General features: G+C 43.6%; 1 protein-coding gene across 4 annotated transcripts in view; it reads right to left on the bottom strand.

Moving 5' to 3' along the window:
* Nucleotides 1-21,651, bottom strand: part of tns1b (tensin 1b) — a 277,921-nt gene that overhangs the window by 161,872 nt on the left and 94,398 nt on the right. For all 4 annotated transcript variants that reach the window (XM_071340784.1, XM_071340787.1, XM_071340788.1 and 1 more), the window contains exon 2: nt 10,057-10,171. In XM_071340784.1, the coding sequence (XP_071196885.1) occupies nt 10,057-10,171 (115 nt within the window). The remainder of the gene's footprint in view (nt 1-10,056; nt 10,172-21,651) is intronic.

Raw genomic sequence — 21,651 nt, 5'->3', positions numbered from 1 at the left:
ACCGCACCTGCTGCCTCTAACTCTGAATGATCGGCTATGAAAAGCCAACTGACATTTACTCCTGAGGTGCTGACCTGTTGCACCCTCTACAACCACTGTGATTATTATTATTTGACACTGCTGGTCATCTATGAACGTTTGAACATCTTGGCCATGTACTGTTATAATCTCCACCTGGCACAGCCAGAGGAGGACTGGCCTCCCCTCAGAGCCGGGTTCCTCTCTAGGTTTCTTCCTAGGTTCCTTCCTTTCTAGGGAGTTTTTCCTAGCCACTGTGCTTCTACATCTGCATTGCTTGCTGTTTGCGGTTTTAGGCTGAGCTTCTGTACAGCACTTTGTGACATCGGCTGACGTAAAAAGAGCTTTATAAATGAATTTGATTCATACATTCATTCAGCAAGTGGTGGCTAAACATGTTAGAGTAAGAGAAATAAATAAATTGTGTGTGTGTGTGGTGTGTGTGTGTGTGTGTGTGTGTGTGTGTGTGTGTGTGTGTGTGTGTGTGTGTGTGTGTGTGTGTGTGTGTGTGTGTGTGTGTGTGTGTGTGTGTGTGTGTGTGTGTGTGTGTGTCTGTGTGTGTGGAGTGCAGTGGAGGCTGCTGAAGGGAGAATGGCTCATAATAATGGCTGGTACAGAACTTATGGAATGGAAACCATGTGTTTGATGTATTTGATACCATTCCACTGATTCCACTCCTGCCATTACCACGAGTCTGTCCTCCCCAATTAAGTTGCCACCAACCTCATGTGGTGGGGAGGTGTGTCTGAGTGTGTGTGGGTGTGTGCATGTGTGTTTTGTTTATCTACGTGTCTGTGTGTGTGTGCGTGTATGCATGTGCGTAGGTGTTCAGTGTTTATGTCAAGGTTTATTGTAGTGTGTACAGTATGTTCTCATGTTTTTGCACACCAGATGTTTCAATGTTTGTATACTGTACGTGTATGCTCATGTTTAAGTAAATACTTTGATGTACTGTATGTTCCCCTTCATATATGTATACAATAGAGAAGCACAAGCGTGAGTGTACACATGTGGTTGTGTGTCAGTGCCTACAGTTGTGTTATACCAGATGAAAACCTGAATTCTAACCCCTAGCCAGAAAAACCAAGTGAAACAGGAGGGTGCATAGAATGTTAAAGTTCCTAGCTCTGGAAAATGTCTTACTGAATAAGACAAACATGATGTACTGCCACAGACAATGAGAGAATACTAATGAAAAAACAGCACAGCCTATTTACAGTATATACAGCAACGAGTAATGTTTAAACACGCTACAGTTTTTTTATCGCTTTGGTGCAATTTTCACAAGTTTGTAGAAAACTCAAAACAGATCATCAAAAAGGCAGTTGTTTCTAAATTCTAAGCACATTTTCAATTGACTGATTATAACACACAAAATCTTACAGTCACTTTTCACCAAACTTAATCAGTGTTTAATTTAGAAATACATGTTTCGGGCCTCCCGAGTGACGCAGAGGTCTAAGGCGTTACTACAGACCTGGGTTCATTCCATGGCTGTGCCACAACCGGCTGTGGCCGGGAGTCCCATGGGACGGCGCACAATTGGCCCGAGCGACTCCTTGTGGCGGGCCGGGTGCCTGCAGGCTGAGCCCGGTCGCATGACCGGTGCTTCCTCCGACACATTGGTGCGGCTGGCTTCCGAGTTTAGCTGGTGGGTGTTAAGGAGCACAGTTAGGCGGGTCATTGAATATCCCTTAGAGCAGTGGTTCCCAAACTTTTTATGGTCCTGTACCCCTTCAAACATTCAACCTCCAGCTGCTTACCCCCTCTAGCACCAGGGTCAGTGCACTCTCAAATGTTATTTTTTGCCACAACCTGGCTCGTAGGAAGTGACAAAGAGCTCTTATAGGACCAGGGCACACATAATAATATAATAATAATCAATAATTTTGCTCTTTATTTAACCATCTTACATATAAAACCAAATATTTTCATCGACAATTGTGAATAACTCACCACAGGTTAATGAGAAGGGTGTGCTTGAAAGGATGCACTTAACTCTGCAATGTTGGGTTGTATTGGAGAGAGTCTCAGTCTTAAATAATTTTACACACACAGTCTGTGCCTGTATTTAGTTTTCATTCTAGTGAGGGCCGAGAATCCACTCTCACAGATAGCGCCGGAGAAGAAGGCTGACGTTTTACGTGTTCCTATTCAATTATGTTTTTTTGTTTGTTTCTTTGCGTTGTTTGTAACTTATTTTGTTCATAATGTTGCTGCTACCGTCTCTTATGACCGAAAATAACTTCTGGACATCAGAACTGCGATTACTCACCACGAACTGGCAGAATCCTTTTTTTCCTTTAACGAGTCTGACGAGCCCAATGTGAATGACATACTGATTTCCCGGGAACAGGCACAGATCCCCGTCAAGAGGAGGCGGAGAAAAAGGGGCCAGAAGGCGGGGTGCCTTCTGAGAATTAGTAGGCGATCGAATAAACCCCCACTTCCTTCCATTCTGCTAGAAAACGTGCAATCTTTGGAGAATAAAATAGATGACCTACGCGCAAGATTAAACTACCAACGGGACATTCAAAACTGTAATTTCTAATGCTTCACGGAGTCGTGGCTGAACAACAACATTATCAACATAGTTATACGCTGTATCGGCAGGATAGAACAGCGGCATCTGGTAAGACAAGGGGTGGCGGACTATGTATTTTTGTAAATAACAACTGGTGCACGATATCTAAGGAAGTCTCGAGGTTTTGCTCACCTGAGGTAGAGTATCTCATGATAAGCTGTAGACCACACTATCTACCTAGAGAGTTTTCATCTGTATTTTTCGTAGCTGTCTACATACCACCACAGACTGAGACTGGTACTAAGATCGCACTTAATGAGCTGTATACCGCCATAAGCAAACAGGCAAATGCTCACCCAGAGGCGGGGCTCCTAGTGGCCGGGGACTTTAATGCATGGAAACTTAAATTGGTCTAACCAAATTTCTATCAGCATGTTAAATGTGCAACCAGAGGGGGAGAAAAACTCTGGACCACCTTTACTCCACACACAGAGACGCATACAAAGCTCTTCATCGCACTCCATTTGGCAAATCTGACCATAATTCTATCCTCCTGACTCCTGCTTACAAGCAAAAATGTAAGCAGGAAGCACCAGTGACTCGATCAATAAAAAAGTGATCAGATGAAGCAGATGTTAAGCTACAGGACTGTTTTGCTAGGACAGACTGGAATATGTTCTGGGATTCCTCCGATGGCATTGAGGAGTACACCACATCAGTCATTGGCTTCATCAGTATGTGCATCGATGATGTCGTCCCCCACAGTGATCGTACGTACATAACCCAACCAGAAGCCATGGATTACAGGAAACATCCGCACTGAGCTAAAGGCTAGAGCTACCACTTTAGAGGTGCGGGACTCTAACCCGGAAGCTTATAAGAAATCCCCCCCGTGAACAATCAAACAGGCAACGCATCAAAACAGGACTAAGATCGAATTGAACTACACCGGCCATGACACTCGTCGAATGTGGCAGGGTTTGCAAACCATTACAGACTACAAAGGGAAGCACAGTCGAGAGCTGCCCAGTGACACGAGCCTACCAGACAAGCTAAATTACTTCTATGCTCGCGTCAAAGTAAATAACACTGAAACATGCATGAGAGCACCAGCTGTTCCAGAAGACTGCGTGATCACGCTCTCTGCAACCAATGTGAGTAAGGCCTTTAAACAGGTCAACATTTACAAGGCTGCAGGGCCAGACGGATTAGCAGGACGTTTACTCCGCGCATGCGCTGACCAACTGGCAAGCATCTTCACTGACATTTTCAACTTATCCCTGTCCGAGTCTGTAATACCAACATGTTTTAAGCAGACCACCATAGTCCTTGTACCCAAGAATACTAAGGTAACCTGCCTAAATGACTACCGACCCATAGCACTCACGTCTGTAGCCATAAAGTGCTTTGAAAGGCTGGTTATGGCTCACATCAACACCATTATCCCAGAAAGCCTAGACCCAAAACCAATTTAAATACCACCCTAACAGATCCACAGATGATGCAATCTCTATTGCACTCCACACTGCCCTTTCCCACCTGGACAAAAGGAACACCTATGTGAGAATGCTATTCATTGACTACAGCTCAGCGTTCAACACGATAGTGCCTTCAAAGCTCATCAATAAGCTAAGGACCCGGGGACTAAACACCTCCCTCTGCAACTGCATCCTGGACTTCCTGACGGGCCTCCCCTAGGTGGTAAGGGCAGGTAACAACACATCTGCCACGCTGATCCACAACACAGGGGCCCCTCAGCAGAGGTGCGTGCTTAGTCCCCTCCTGTACTCCCTGTTCACTCATGACTACACAGCCAGGCACGACTCCAACACCATCATTCATTTGCCGATGACACAACAGTGGTAGGCCTGATCACCGACAACGACAAGACAGCCTATAGGGACGAGGTCAGAGACCTGGCCGTGTGGTGCAAGGACAACAACCTCTCCCTCAACGTAATCAAGACAAAGGAAATTATTGTGGACTACAGGAAAAAGAGGACCGAGCACACCCCCATTCTCTTCGACTGGGCTGTTGTGGAGGAGGTTGAGAGCTTCAAGTTCCTTGGAGTCCACATCACCAACAAACTAACATGGTCTAAGCACACCAAGACAGTCGTGAAGAGGGCATGACAAAACCTATTCCCCCTCAGGAGACTGAAAAGATTTGGCATGGGTCCTCAGATCCTCAAAAGGTTCTACAACTGCACCGTCGAGAGCATCCTGACTGGTTGCATCACTGCCTGGTATGGCAACTTGCTCAGCCTCCAACCGCAAGGCACTACAGAGGGTAGTGCGTACGGCCCAGTATATCACTGGGTCAAAGCTTCCTGCCATCCATGACCTCTATACCAGGCGGTGTCAGGGGAAGGCCCCAAAATTGTTAAAGACTCCAGCCACCCTAGTCATAGACTATTCTCTCTGCTACCGCACGGCAAGCGGTACCGGAGCGAAAAGTCTAGGTCCAAGAGGCTTCTAAACAGCTTCTACCCCCAAGCCATAAGACTCCTGGACATCTAATCAAATGGCTACACAGACTATTTGCATTTCACCAGACACTGAAAGATTCACCTTTCAGCAGGACAATAACCTAAAACACAAGGCCAAATCCACACTGGAGTTGATTACCAAGAAGACAGTGAATGTTACTGAGTAGCCGAGTTACAGCTGTGGCTTAAATGTACTTGAAAATCTATGGCAAGACGTAAAAAAAATTGTTGTCTGCAATAATCAACAGCCAATTTGACAGAGCTTGAAGAATTCTGAAAAGTATAAGGGGCAAAACATGCACAATCCAGAAAGACTCGCTACCAAAGGTGCTTCTACAAAGTATTGACTTTGTTAATACTTATGTTAATGAGATATTTCTGTATTTCATTTTCAATAAATTTGAAAAAAAATCTGAAAACATGTTTTCACTTTGTCATTATGGGGTATTGTGTGTAGACGGGTGAGAAAAAATATTTAATCCATTTTGAATTCAGGCTGTAAAACAACTAGAAGGAAAAAGGAAACCGCACACTGCTCTTGATAGTATCACTGATCTTTAATAAGCTTACGTATCGGCCTCACGGCCTTCGTCAGAGCTTTTGTGAGTTATTGAAAACTTGCTCGGTAGGTCTATGTCCTCATTGTGGTTTTCTAGACGTGTTTAATACGTCTTATTTACACACTTTATTTGAATATTTATGAAATGCATATTGTTATATTTGGTAGCACTTATTAGTTTTTTCCTTGGCCTCCAAACGCTTTCGATGCGTGGAACGGATGTGGGTGGGGCTAGGTCTACATAAGGGTTCTAATTTAAAATAACTCACAAAAGCTCTGACTAAGGCCGTGAGGCCGATACATAAGCTTATTAAAGATCAGTGTTACTATCAAAAGCAGTGTGCGGTTTCCTTTTTCCTTCTACTTGTTCAACTGTTACCATACACCTGCAAAAAAGATTGCTCAGATGTGCGAGTGCCTTTTGAATTTTGAAAGGCTGTAAAACATCAAAATGTGAAAAAAGCAAGGGGTGTGAATACCCTCTGAAGGCCCCACAAGCTAGCATCCAAATTGACCCTAATGCATCTACTGTATGCAGTATAGCAAATGGCAGTTATCATCTCCAATGCATTCAAACGTTGAAATCAAGTATTATAACATTTTTAACACACTCAAATCCATGCAGTGAGTATGGTAGGCTAACATGTCAACACATCCATCCGGTCAGTGAAGTCTAGGCTAGCCTTCCAGACATAGTTTTCCCTGACAGTTTGGTAGCATTGTACTCATCTATTTGTGCTGTCTTGTCAACTTTAGCGTAAAAAAAATTACCATAGAAGTTGGCAAGACAGCAGAAACAGATTTGGGAACAGGCTAAGGGTCTAGTCTTTTGACTGGAAACAAACACATGCTGAATAGACATGCGTCACCAGCCAGGATACGTTCCTATTGTCATGGAGCCTGGCAACGTATCCTGGCAACAGGCGAGAGGAGAGGAAGTGGTGGAGCTGGGATGATGATTGGGAACCCATGTGACTGATGAGTGTTTGTAAACAGTGTTACGGAAGGGAAGGGTGTGTTGGGGTGGGTGGAACATCTGAACATGACTTCACATTACCTCAGAGTGCACGCCGATGTACTAATAACTCTGAAACCCCATTTGGGTCATTCCTACCAAGCGGTGCCTTTTCTGTCCCCAGGAAATATCATTTCTTATTTAGTGTAAAATGTGGATTCCAAAAGGCTTTAAATATGAGGTCTGATAAGGTCTGATGTCTTTACCTTAAAAACACAAAAATATGCATCTTGAAAGAACATTTTATGCATTTTCAACACTTTTTCAGTGGATGTGGGTGTTTTGTCTCCAGGTGTTATTCCTCAACTTCTACAAGAAATATAAGCCATAAAATACTAAATATTTATTCATTATTTTATAGTCCTACTTAAAGTCTCTCTCATCATTAACAATTTTTTAATGATTATTGTACTTATTATTATTTTATTTAAGCTTTTCTGTGTGTCTCTGATATCACTTTCCAACCTGTTAGTTCAAATCAAATCAAAAACCATATTGGTCGCATACCCAGAATTGTAGATGTTATCACATATAGTTTGTTGTAATTCTCCATTTAAGAAAACAACCCCTTCCTACAATGACACCTCATTCAGGATGTCATCATCATTTGCTGGTAAAACAATGGTGCAAAGCTAAATATATATATAAACACTCAATTGTACCTATTTTTCCATGTTTGTTGTAGTTAGTCGGTATGTCCCACTCATAAATGTCCACCTTGTTAGGCAAAATTTTTAAGAAAATGAACCACATTAACCAATATTTCGCAAACCTCATTAAAAATAGTAAAGGAGAACTCCTTATCTGAATCCTTATTCGGAGATTTATGAACACATTTGTTCACTCTGTCCTTAGACAAGACCAATTTCAGTGATTCTTCAGTGCTGGCTACTCCAGGCTGTGTCCTTGTATGGAGTGTGTTAGTGTGTTTGTTGCTGTCTGAGTGGGCCTCTATTGTTCACTTTGTACTTTCCTGAGAGCCCACTGGCTGGCCCTCGTAAATCTGCTCCAACCAGACAGAACACACACACACAGACGTATTTAAACTCTCTCTCACAAACACAGGCAAGCATAGACATAAAACAGAGACTTACGTACAAACACGTGCACACAGACACACGCGCACACACTACCATACTCAGTTGCCTCTATGGAACCAGCCATGTTGTAGTCAATACAGCAGACAACTCAATACCCAAGCCTCTCTTACCATGTATCTACAGTATACAGGCTGACTGACGGGGGAGCTATCTTCTGTTACATTCTATCTATACAGGCTGACTGACGGGGGAGCTATCTTCTGTTACATTCTATCTATACAGGCTGACTGACAGGGAGCTATCCTCTGTTACATTCTATCTATACAGGCTGACTGACGGGGGAGCTATCTTCTGTTACATTCTATCTATACAGGCTGACTGACAGGGAGCTATCCTCTGTTACATTCTATCTATACAGGCTGACTGACGGGGGAGCTATCTTCTGTTACATTCTATCTATACAGGCTGACTGACAGGGGAGCTATCCTCTGTTACATTCTATCTATACAGGCTGACTGACAGGGGAGCTGTCCTCTGTCACATTCTATCTATACAGGCTGATTGACAGGGGAGCTATCCTCTGTCACATTCTATCTATACAGGCTGATTGACAGGGGAGCTGTCCTCTGTCACATTCTATCTATACAGGCTGACTGACAGGGGAGCTATCTTCTGTTACATTCTATCTATACAGGCTGACTGACAGGGGAGCTGTCCTCTGGAACGGTGGTGCTGAAGTGTCATGATAAGCCTCTCAGCAGGAGTCAAGGGCTCTTGCTTCAAGTAAGGCCAGATACACATTTGCTCACTACAACCACACACAAAGAAAAAGTATGCACAAACATGCACAATAAGAGGGAAAAAAGTAGCACACACAGAAACACATGGCTAAGAGCCACATGGTAAGTGGCTAAGAGGTCGACCCATGTGGTAGTGAAGCGATTGTGGTCCATGGGGAAATGATTGATCCTATGCATTCTGGCTACCCTAACAGGCCATCCCTTTGGGAGAGCAGGGACAGACAGCTGCAACACCCACAGCACCCAGCATAGAGGACTGTAAATATATATATAAGAGACGCCCATTTCAGGAGGATAATACATCATGGTAATATAATGGGAAGAGACTACAATACAGTTACCAGAAAAACAACAATCTTTCAAAAGGACAAAATGTAGTTACTTGTAATGTAGTATTTTTTTGTAGGGAGCAGCCAGCCACACGATTAGGTAAAAATGTCTGCTTTCCAAGAGGACAGTACAATTGTATATTGTACTTATTGTATACTAGGTCCTCTCAGAGTTAAACACTAAGCCAAGAGAATGCCTCTGTTTCACTTTACTGTGAATAAGATATCCACACCGTGCCAGGAGGAAGGGAAATAGGCAAGCCAAATCTTTCCCTTCTGGATACTAGACCGAACAACCTGCCAGCTTCCCGATGCAGCACTATCAGCAGAAGCAGACATGTCCACTAGCCAAGTAGCAGTGACCAGCCAAGCCCAGTGTGTCTACTGTCTAGCCTGTAGCTTTGCCAACACAGTGGATATAGGGCTATCCACTGCTGATGATTCACAGAGCTATATTATTATATTGCTTAAATAGTATTTTTAAATTGTATACAGTATATCTAATTCATTCAAAAACGTAGCCACTTCAAATTCTCAATCCTCAGTACCCACCTAGCACTCAATTTGCTTACTAAACAAGCTACAGGTAACTGTCAAAATAAAGGAAACATCAACATAAAGTATCTTAATAGGGTGTTGGGCCACCACGAGCCAGAACAGCTTCAATGAGCCTTGACGTAGATTCTACAAGTGTCTGGAACTTTATTCGAGGAATGCAACACCATTCTTGCACAAGAAATTCCATCACTTGGTCTTTTGTTGACTCTGTCGTAGACGCCGCTCCAGAATTTCCCATAATTATTCAATTGGGTTGAGATCTAGTGACTGAGAGAGACTCACACAACCCTTTAAACCACCTATGCTCCTTTGAGACCCCTTTTTCAAAGTCACAGAGATCTCTTCTTCTGGCCATAGTGGCCCAAATAATGGGCAACTTTTATACATGACCCTAAGCATGATGGGCTGTTTAAATTGCTTAATTAACTCAGGAAACACACCTGTGTGGAAGCACCTGCTTTCAATATATGTTGTATCCCTCATTTACTCAAGTGCTTCCTTTATTTTGACAGTTACCTGTATCAATCTAATCAATGAAATTAGTTAAAAGCCTGATTAGCAAACTATCATTGAGCGAATTGAAAACCTGCCAACCCTTGACAGCTACTTTAGTGTAATTACTCAGAGTGACCACAATGGTGACCTTGGGAGACCCCAAATTACCCTTTGATGACCCCAGATGACCATGGTTACCGTGGTAACACTCAGGCAAGGTCAGGACTAACCTCTGCAGATGAGCCCCTCCTGGCTGACGGTCTGTTTGCACACCCCACAGTGCTTGCTTTTCTTGAATGTCTTCGCCCGGAAGGTGTGTGAGTGAAGCGCCTCGAACTCTTCAGGCTGCAAATGGAACAGATGAAGAGGAGAGGGTTAGTGTTCAATTGCAGACGGCTCAGTTGATCGGGGCATGGTGGTGTCAATACAAAGATTGTGGGTTCAATTTGTGCGTAAGCCACGGTATATGTAAGGGTTTTTTGTGGACAAAGTTATTTGGACTTTTGTCACAGGCAAAGAAAATGGAACAATCAACCAAACCTGGAAAAAAAAAAAGGTCTGTCAGTATAAATTCAAAGCTGTGCATCTATAAGGATAGTCAACTACAGTATACTTATTTCATTTGCGAAGATAATGAACATAATATTAATCAAATAGACTTTAGCGGTAGGAGAAGTCTTATTTGCCCTAACTTGAGATGAACACACAGAACCACACCGAATCACATCATAGACTGAAGATTTGCACAAAACTGTAGAAATGGTACACTCCAGCTGCCCTCTACAAAGAAGCAGTTCCCACTTTCTCTACTCCGAGAAACAAGAACAACCACGTCACCTCATGCCCCTCCGTCCCCCCCTCCTTTCCTAAGGCTGCTGCTGGAGGTATGTTATGCAAGCCCTCTGAGATAATTCCTATCTGATAGCGTCCATAGTGTAGTCTCCTCTGAAAGGACCCCCCTGTCTCCAGCCGGCATGTGTTTTCCTTCTCCTATAATTACATCTCAACTGTTCTCCCTTTTTCCTGTCTTCCTTCTAAACTGAGCTCGTTGGCGGGGGGGGGGTAACAGAAATGTCAAAGCGAAAGACAACCATCTCCCGTGGCAACTCTACTCGCTGTGAAACCTGTGTCATGTTCCCTCTTTGTGGCCAGCGTCTCAGCGTCACCCCGTAATGGACGACTTTGGGGGATTTGGACCGGTGACATCACTTCCTCTGTGTATTTTCTCAGCTGGTCCCCATTTTGGGCTTTTCTGGGTTTCGGCTCGGTGGGATATTGGGCCCCACTAACACTAACTGTCCGTGGGCCCAACATAGCAATATTGAGCTAATATAACAAAAGTACTTTACAAGTGAAAGAATCACACATGGCCCCACAAGGAGATATCCTGCATATACGTCACCTATCTGAAAAGTGAATCAAGACTAACACGTAAACAAGGAGGAAAGAATGTATGGTGTAGTGTGTGTGTGTGTGTGTGTGTGTGCAGGCACAGCTGCCTGATTCTTAACCATATTCTTTATGAGGGTTGCTGAACGCTTTTCAAGGCAGGAAATGCAGGCCGGAATGGCTTTATAATATCCATCAAATTTCCATTAAGGCAGTGTGTGTGCGCTCGCTGGACAGGGCTCAAAAGGCCATGTGGTTGGCACATTGTGCAACTTTAGAGAGAGATTTTAGATGGCAGGAGAACGGAATGGAGCTGCGGTGTACCACCGAGAGAAAAATCCCAGACCAGCCACTGCAGCCGTACCAGTGATGACGTTATGTACCTCCTTTGGCCATCATTCCCAAAGAGTCGGTGGATGGAATGCAGTAAGGCATAGACGTTGCAGGCCAGAGTTAGAGCACTTCAGCTGACTCTAGCTGGCTCTCCCACTCTCTTTATATATTCACAGTGCCTTTGGAAAGTATTCAGACACTTTGACTTTTTCCACATTTTGTTACGTTACAGCCTTATTCTAAAATGGATTAAATTGAAAAAAATCCTCGGCAATCTACACACAATACCCCATAATGACAAGGCGAAAACAGGTTTTTAGAAATGTTTGCAAATGTATTAAAGATCAAAACAGAAATGCCTTATTTACATAAGTATTCAGACCCTTTGCCATGAGACTCGACGAGACTCGAAATTGAGCTCATCTTGTTTCTATTGATCAACCTTGAGATGTTTCTACAACTTGATTGGCGTCCACCTGTGGTCAATTCAATTGATTGGACATGATTTGGAAAGACACATACATGTCTATATAAGGTCCCACAGTTGACAGTGCATGTCAGAGAAAAACTAAGCCATGAGGTCGAACGAATTGTCCGTAGAGCTCTGAGACAGGATTGTGTCGAGGCACAGATCTAGGGAAGGGTAGCAAAAAAATTCTGCAGCATTGAAGATCCCCAAGAACACAGTGGCCTCAAACATTCTTAAAAGGAAGACATTTGGAACCACCAAGACCCTTCCTAGAGCTGGCCGTCTGGCCAAACTGAGCAATCAGGGGAGAAGGGCCTTGGTCTGGGAGGTGATTATTTTTTATAAATTAGCAAAGAAATTCTAAAAACCTGGTTTTGCTTTGACATTATGGGGTATTGGGTGTAGATTGATGAGGGAAAACAATTTAATACATTTTAAAATAAGACTGTACAGTATATTATCTTTCTCTTTTGGTCTTGATCCCTTAGAACCTCTCTTTCACTCTCTCTCTTTATTTCAACTTACTTTCTCTTTTGTTATTTCTGGATGTCTCTCACTTTCTTTGTCTCTGTCAGTCTCTCTTTCTTTCTCTCTCACTCTCTTCTTCCCCTCTACCATCCTCTCTTCCCCAACAGTCTGCTTTGCTAACTCCCCCACTTAGCAGAGAGGTAGATTTATGGATGTCTGTGCAGCCTACAGGAAAGCCCAAGGTCTGGTTCCCATGATGGGCAAAGAATAGTGTATTCTCCCTCCAATCAGAAGCAAACTATCAGTCAAATGACCATGACAGAGGGAAAACAACTCTAGACCACCTTTACTCCACACACAGAGACGCGTACAAACCTCTCCCTCTCCCTCCATTTGGTAAATCTGACCATAATTATATCCTCCTGATTCCTGCTTACAAGCAAAAACTAAAGCAGGAAGGACCAGTGACTCAGATGAAGCAGATGCTAAGCTACATGACTGTTTTGCTAGCACAGACTGCAATATATTCCGGGATTCTTCCGATGGAATTGAGGAGTAAACCACATCAGTCACTGGCTTCATCAATAAGTACATCGATGACGTCGTCTCCACAGTGACTGTACGTACATACTCCAACCAGAAGCCATGGATTACAGGCAACATCCGCAATGACTCGGCCTCTCGAATGGCACAGTGGTCTAATGCACTGCAACGCAGTGCTAGCTGTGGCACTAGAGATTCTGGATTAGAGTCCAGGCTCTGTCGCAGCCAACCGCGACCGGGAGAACCATGGGGCGGCGCACAATTGGCCCAGCGTTGTACGGGTTAGGGGAGGGTTTGGCCGTCAGGGATGTCCTTGTCCCATCGCGCACTAGCGACTCCTGCGTTAGGCCCGGCGCAGTGCACGCTGACCCGGTCGCCAGGTGCACAGTGTTTCCTCCGACACATTGGTGCAGCTGGCTTCCGGGTTAAGTGGGCATTGTGTCAGGAAGCAGTGCGGCTTGGTTGGGTTGTGTTTCAGAGGACGCACAGCCCTTGACCTTTGCCTCTCCCAAGTCCGTACGGGAGTTGCAGTGATGAGACAAGACTGTAATTACCAATTGGATACCATGAAATTGGGGAGAAAATAAATAAATAAAATAAAACATTCAAAAAATTACCCAAACAATGTGGGGGCTGAATTTTTAACACTCACACACTTTAACACTCACGCATGCACACACACTCACACACACACACACACCTCTAGTCAGTTGACAGGGTTACTATAGAAACATGGGTCCTGGGATCTCCTATGTGGGCTCTCATCAACAGTATAGTTTTGGTTCATTACAAGATATGTACAGTAAGCTGTTCCCACCTCATGAGAAGAAGAGAGCTCAAGACAAAATGTAAACAAAAACAACTATGTTATCATGAATACACAGGGTAACATCTATTCAAACATTTATACATAATCCATCTGACATGTAATTTTCCCATGTGAACATACATTACAGAATAGCAAATAAACTGCCTGAACGTCCCTCTCCGCAGCCTACTACAGGAATGTAACTGTGTAGTTTAGTTTCTTTCACGCTGCAGACAGAGAGGGAGACAATGTGAGGGACACACGCCAGACATGAAAAATGTCTCACTCTCAGTCTATTCAGGCCAGGGAGTCCCATCGTCTTTGGCCCTCTCAGAGAGAGGAGCTGACCCCCCAAATAAAACAGACTTCTAGTGTTCTCCCCCCCTATTTATCAGGCTGTGCAACAGAATGGAAGAGACTCCAGCAAAACACTTTTTAAATACTTCATCCCTCCTGCCTGGCCTCCAATGTCAGTCACTTGTCTCCCCACCTTTGGGTGGTGAATGTAGGAGAGGGAGGCACTCAGATCTCAGCACAATACCTCATGGTTTAATTCCCATTAGCAATTTGGACTGGAGCCATAAGTGCTCATCCTCTTTTAGAAACCAAACAAACAAGCCCTCCTCTGCTTCGCACCCATCTGAGGCCTGGCCACCATTGTTTACCCCAAATACTATGTAAATAAATGGCACAAAACAATATAGGGGAGCTCCCTTCATGGGGCCCGACCCTAATTGGTTCCGTTCATTAAGAGGGCCGCCGCTGCTCGCAGAGTTTGTTTATTGTTTGTAGCGGGGAGGAAAGTGGGGGATTCTGGGATACATGGCGCTATGGATTTGGAGGGAAGAGATGAGAGGGGTGAGGGGGTGTACGGTAATCATGGGGGTACGTTCACATTCACAAGAGACGAGGTCTCTGGATTTTAGTTCAAAGTGATGCCAACCATGCAAATGCCCCTGGTCCTACCGTGGCTCTTTCCATCGCCTCCCCTTTCTCTCTGCTAGACTGACACAAAGGCAGACGGCTTGAAACAGGCATCATTGGACCCCCAGGGGACAAGGCCAGTGTACACACAGCCCCCTTGCTGAGACGCTAAGCTCCTGGGAACAGGGTCCCATCCCTCCAAGCCACTCATACACACACGCACATACACACAATGGAGACCCCTAACTCTGAGGGAGTGGGGAGCGTGGTTTGGGGGCATGGCTCCCAATGGGCTGATAGGGTTTAAAGCAGGGTTACAGCACTCTGGGAAGAGCAAGGGTGCGTTTCAGTAGGTATAAATGGAATCCATTCCTCATCTCCTCTTAATATACACCATGATTCACCAACTCATTAAAGGGTCATTGAGAGCTACTGGGTGTGCAGGCTTTTGTTCCAGCCCTTCAGTACCACACCTGGTTCAGCTTATCGTGGCTCAGACTAAATACTGGTATTCGATTTTTTTAAACCAGGTGTGTTAGTGATGAACTGGGATAAAAACTTGCACAGTGCAATATCACTCCAAGACTGAAGTTGGATAACTCTGATCTGCACTGATCAAAAATCATGATAGGTGAAAGCAGTATGGTGAATGCCTGTTGGGAATGTATTATTCAACTGTCCAGGTCAATCACATCAATTCAGATGGAGGAAACTATGAAAGGAAAGGCAAAAGCAACTACAATGAAAGGGAATATCTGTCTGACACTAGGATAACGAGCGGCGCTCACATCCTCCTCAATAAGCTCCAAATCTGTACATTGACCCCCAATAGGGCCGCTTTTCCAGCTACAACTCTGAGACATTCCTGCTGAATAAGGTCACCTCGAGAAGCTTTTTTTCATCCTTGACGCTAAAAGCTCTGCATTCGATGGCGCCCCATCTCTCACACACACACTCATACACTTATACTGAGGAAGCAGACTGATTTCAGTCCGAGCTGCATGTGAGGATAAATCCCTCACCTCATTAGTTTACAACCCTATGCAAAGTACACATACACACACTCCAAAAGGGTTCTTAGCAGAGCGATAGGGTTCTACCAATAACCATTTTGATCTGAAAAATAAATAAATAAAATAGAGTTTTCTAAACTAACCCAATCTGTTAGTAATTGGATTTGTTGGGCCCATTACTGAGATGGTTGTTCCAGTTAGATGATTAAGGTAGTCTCAGTATTCAATATTTCCTACCCCGCAGTCATTCTGAATCCAGGCAGCAGGTGAGTAACAATTCCACTTGTTGGATTCTTAACTCTGTCGGGCTCCAATAGGAATTACACATCACTTTGCAAGCCAGCATAATGTGACTTGCAGCACTGATGTGACCTGTAATCCAGGAGTTTTGTAACACCACAGTGTTAGGGTATAACTAGGCCTTCAAAGAAAGGCTATGCTATATGTAACGTATTGTCATAAATAATTGGAACTGTTCATAGAGAATTCTAGGAAGAACCCTCCAAATATAAAAGGGTTCTCGGTAGAACCCTTCATAGACGGTTCTAGGAAGAACCTTTTAGATGATAATACGTTCTCAGAACGTTAATAAAATATCCCAGGAAAACTTTCCGTGAACCATAGTAAAACATTCTCAGAAACTCCATGTAACCTACAAAATGTATGTTCCCAGAACAGGCAAAATGTTCACTTCCGATCTCAGAACGTTTAAAAAACGTTCAGTTTTACCGGTCAGGAAACGTATGGCTTCTTTAACCAATGGGAAACCAACATTTTTAATTTCCACAATTCTCAAGGAACAAAATGTGCTAGCTGGGATGTGTTCAGCAAACCTGCTGTGTCAAGCTTTTTTTTACCCACTTAACAAACTCTGTGGATTTCATTTCATTTGGTATTGGCACCCACTAACTCTGTTGGTGTGTCTGGGCAATGAATCCATCCTTAGAGCCCACTGCAAAAGTGTATTACAAGGAGGAATGAAAAGGTTTTCAGATAGTGTCTTGTAACAAGACTCTAGAGCTTGATAACATTATGAACTTAACCCTGTGCAGATCCATATTATCTTATGCCCTTCAAGTAGGGTGTGAGAGAGAGAGAGAGAGAGAGAGAGAGAGAGAGAGAGAGAGAGAGAGAGAGAGAGAGAGAGAGAGAGAGAGAGAGAGAGAGAGAGAGAGAGAGAGAGAGAGAGAGAGAGAGAGAGAGAGAGTGTGCGTGTGAACTCCCTTGAACATTGGATTGAAACTCAAGCCTTATCAGTAGTGATCCCATCCAATCCATCCATTCAACTGAGATAATAACCTACTTAACACAGCGTCTCTCATATGGGACAACATGTGTTTGGGTGAGATGTTAACAAGACACACAGTGGGGTCACTGCGACAGGTCCCATCTGCTACTATGGGAAGTGTGTGTGCATGCCCTCTGTTGCTGGAACATCCCTCACGCTCCTACCCCGCCCTTTCTCCAATAACCCCATTCTGTCTCCTCACTCTCCCAAACCGCCCACTCCCTCCATGCATGTTTTCTCCCGCAAGGCTATGATTCTTCAGCTCACAAAACGCGAGCATGCAGGGGCGTCTCACCCTTGACCTATCTCATCTCCTTCCACTCAGTCTGGCCTGACCCCACATCCACACAGAGGCAGCCTTTACTCCCTTCATCTCCCTCTCTCACCCTCTGTCTCCATCTCTCAGTTCCTCTCTCAGTCTCTCTCTGTCTGTCTCTCACACACTCTCTCTGTCTCGCTCACACACTCTCTCTCTCTTTCTTTTGATCACGTGAGTACAATGGAGCCCCCACATGGAGTTTCAATAAAGGGCCACTGAACACTGAACTCTGACAATAAGAGGAGGCCAACCCCAGGATTGTACTAGCTATTGGAACATTTATGTGAAATTCCCATAGATTTTTGACAGGCATGCTATTAGGAGAATCCACTGGTGGTGGCTAACTGATAGTTTTGTAAGAGAGCCAATGAATTCTTCATCCTTATCACAAAAAAAGAGAGGAATGAAAAGGAGACGGAAGAGGAAAGAGAGACAGGAAAGAGTAAGAGAGAGGAAATAAAAAAGAAGGGGGGATGAAAAGAAGGAAGAAAGGCAAGGAGGTGGGGAAGTGAGTGTGGTTTGAATGTGCCCCCCTAAGCTGGTATCCATAGCACAGCCCATCTCAGGGCAGGAATTCCCTCGATGGTAGGGTCGTTGACGGTCAGAGACTGTTGGCGAAGTGTCCTGTCCTTCTCCCAAACCCTGTCATTCCAAACAGGGAGTCAACAAGCTGAAGAAGTGAACCTAGTTATTAGATAGCTGTCTTTCCCATCAAAACTGCAATGGAGTTTCAAATTAGCTTTTTTGAAAAAATAAATAGATATGTTTGAATGACACTAAATGTTACTTTAAACCCTTGCAGTGCTGAAATATTTTGGTAAGAGAAGTGATCATAATTTAGCTTACATGCTTTGACGTGGATAAGGAAATTAATAAGTCACAGGAAGATTTACAGTTATGTAAGTAGTAAACACTTCATTTAAATTACTTTTAGAAAAAATCTGTACATTTACAACCCAGTTAAAATGGAAAAGTGTGTGAAATGTGTAATGGAAAAAAAGTCCTGTCCGTTGCCTGTGAGGCATCTGCTATGCAAAGACCAGATTGAATAATTCATGATGCACGTGGGACTACGAGGCACTGAGCAGCAGTTTCAGAGAAACACACAAGAAGATTTGGATTTGTGTCCACCAGCCCCATCGTCATGTCTCTAGATGCACTCAGACGCCCAGATCTCATGTTCATCATCAACCTTTGTTTCATACAAAAGGTTGTAAAAAGTAGGGCTTGTAAAAGCTGGCTGGGTTTTCGGTCAATCGGCAAGATAGAAAAGCTGCCTCCAGTAAGACAAGGGGTGGCGATCTGTGTCTATTTATAAATGACAGCTGGTGCACGAAATCTAAGTCTCAAGGTTTTGCTCGCCTGAGTTAGAGTGTCTCATGATAAGCTGTAGACCACACTATTTACCAAGAAAGTTTTCATCTATATATTTCTTAGCTGTCCACAACCAGATGCTGGCACGAAGACTGCACTCAACGAGCTGTATAAGGCCATAAGCAAACAAGAAAATGCTCATCCAGAGGCGGCGCTCCTAGTGGCCGGGGACTTTAATGCAGGGAATCTTAAATCCGTTTTACCTCATTTCTACCAGCATGTTACACGTGCAACCAAAGGAAAAAAACTAGACCACCTTTACTCCACACACAGAGATGTGTAAAAAGCTATCCCTCGCCCTCCAAATCTGACCATAACTCTATCCTCCTGATTCCTGCTTACAAGCAAAAACGAAAGCAGGAAGTACCAGTGACTCACTCAATAAGGAAGTGGTCAGATGACTCAGATGCTAAGCTACAGGACTGTTTTGCTAGCACAGACTGGAAAATGTTCAGGATTCTTTTGATGGCATTGAGGAGTACACCACATCAGTCACTGGCTTCATCAATAAGTGAATCAATGATGTCGTCCCCACAGTGACCGTACACACATACAGTGGCTTGCGAAAGTATTCACCCCCTTGGCATTTTTCCGAATTTCTTGCCTTACAACCTGGAATTAAAATTTATTTTATGGGGTGTTTGTATCATTTGATTTACACAACATGCCTACCACTTTGAAGATGCTAAATATTTTTTCTTGTGACAAACAAGAAATAAGACAAAAAAACTGAAAACTTGAGCGTGCATCCCCCCAAAGTCAACACTTTGTAGAGCCACCTTTGGCAGCAATTACAACTGCAAGTCTCTTGGGGCATGTCTCTATAAACTTGGCACATCTAGCCACTGATATTTTTTGCCCATTCTTCAAGGCAAAGCTGCTCCAGCTCCATCAAGTTGGATGGGTTCCGCTGGTGTACAGCAATCTTTAAGTCATACCACAGACTCTCAATTGGATTGAGGTCTGGGCTTTGACTAGGCCATTCCAAGACATTTAAATGTTTCCTCTTAAACCACTCGAGTGTTGCTTTAGCAGTATGCTAGGGTCATTGTCCTGCTGGAAGGTGAACCTCCATCCCAGTCTCAAATCTCTGGAAGACTAAAACAGGTTTCCCTCAAAAATGTCCCTGTTCAGCGCCATCCATCATTCCTTCAATTCTGACCAGTTTCCCAGTCCCTGCTGATGAAAAACATCCCCACAGCATGATGCTGCCACCACCATGCTTCACTGTGGGGATGGTATTCTCGGGGTGATGAGATGTGTTGGGTTTGCGCCAGACATAGCATTTTCCTTGATGGCCAAAAAGCTCAATTTTAGTCTCATCTGACCAGAGTACCTTCTTCCATATGTTTGGGGAGTCTCCCACTTGCCTTTTGGCGAAAACCAAATGTGTTGGCTTATTTTTTTCTTTAAGCAATGGCTTTTTTTCTGGCCACTCTTCCGTAAAGCCCAGCTCTGTGGAGTGTACGGCTTAAAGTGGTCCTATGGACAGATACTCCAATCTCCGCTGTGGAGCTTTGCAGCTCCTTCAGGGTTATCTTTGGTCTCTTTGTTGCCTCTCTGATTAATGCCCTCCTTGCCTGGTTTGTGAGTTTTGGTGGGCGGCCCTCTCTTGGCAGGTTTGTTGTGGTGCCATATTCTTTCCATTTTTTAATAATGGATTTAATGGCGCTCTGTGGGATGTTGAACGTTTCGGATATTTTTTTATAACCCAAACCTGATCTGTACTTCTCCACAACTTCGTCCATGACCTGTTTGGAGAGCTCCTTGGTCTTCATGGTGCCGCTTGCTTGGTGGTGCCCCTTGCTTAGTGGTGTTGCAGACTCTGGGGCCTTTCAGAACAGGTGTATATTTACTGAGCTCATGTGACAGATCATGTGAGACTTAGATTGCACACAGGTGGACTTTATTTAACTAATTGTGTGACTACTGAAGGTAATTGGTTGCACCAGATCTTATTTAGTCGCTTCATAGCAAAGGGTGTGAATACATGTGCACGCACTACTTTTCCCTTTTTTATTTTGTATAATATTTTGAAACAAGTCATTTTTTAAATTTCACTTCACCAATTGGGACAAATGTGTGTATGCCGTAAAATCCAAATAAAAATCCATTTAAATTACAGGATGTAATGCAACAAAATAGGAAAAACGCCAAGGGGGATGAATAATTTTGCAAGGCACTATCTATTACCTCGACTAACCTGTGCCCCCGCACATTGACTCTGTGCCGGTACCCTGTGTATATAACCTCACTACTGTTATTATATTGTTGCTCTTTAATTATTTGTTATTTTTTTAAATTTGTCTTATTTTTTACTTAAGTTTATTTTAGTAAATACTTTCTTAACACTTATTTTTATTAAAACTTTAACCTCTTAAGTATCAGACCATTTTATTCACCTAACATGACAATCCCAATTCTAACTGCCTGTAGCTCAGGAACTGAAGCAAGAATATGCATATTCTTGATACCATTTGAAAGTAAACACTTTGAAGTTTGTGGAAATGTGCAATTAATGTAGCAGAATATAACACATTAGATCTGGTAAAAGATAATATAAACAAATAAACATGTGTTTTCTGTATTTATTTATTTTTACAAATGCAAGAGAAAGGCCAGATAGGAGTATAGGTGTAATTTAAATTTGGCCACCAGGTGGCAGCAGTGTGTGTGCAAAGTTTCAGACTTATCCAGTGAAGAATTACATTACTGCAATATTTTCTATCAAGTCAAAAATGCTATGGTAATAAAAAATGTAAGTTTACACACTCCCAGGGATGTCATACATGATGGATCATTAGCTTATACAATAACTTTCACACATCTAGATGGCCGGGCCTGGTGGGTGTGGAGTCAGAGACAGCAGTTGGGTCAAACTGTAAACCCCAGTTCCT

The sequence above is a fragment of the Salvelinus alpinus genome, chromosome 14 (assembly GCF_045679555.1).
Source record: "Salvelinus alpinus chromosome 14, SLU_Salpinus.1, whole genome shotgun sequence".
NCBI classification, from domain to species: Eukaryota; Metazoa; Chordata; class Actinopteri; order Salmoniformes; family Salmonidae; genus Salvelinus; species Salvelinus alpinus.
This window is presented reverse-complemented; position numbering and strand designations above follow the sequence as displayed.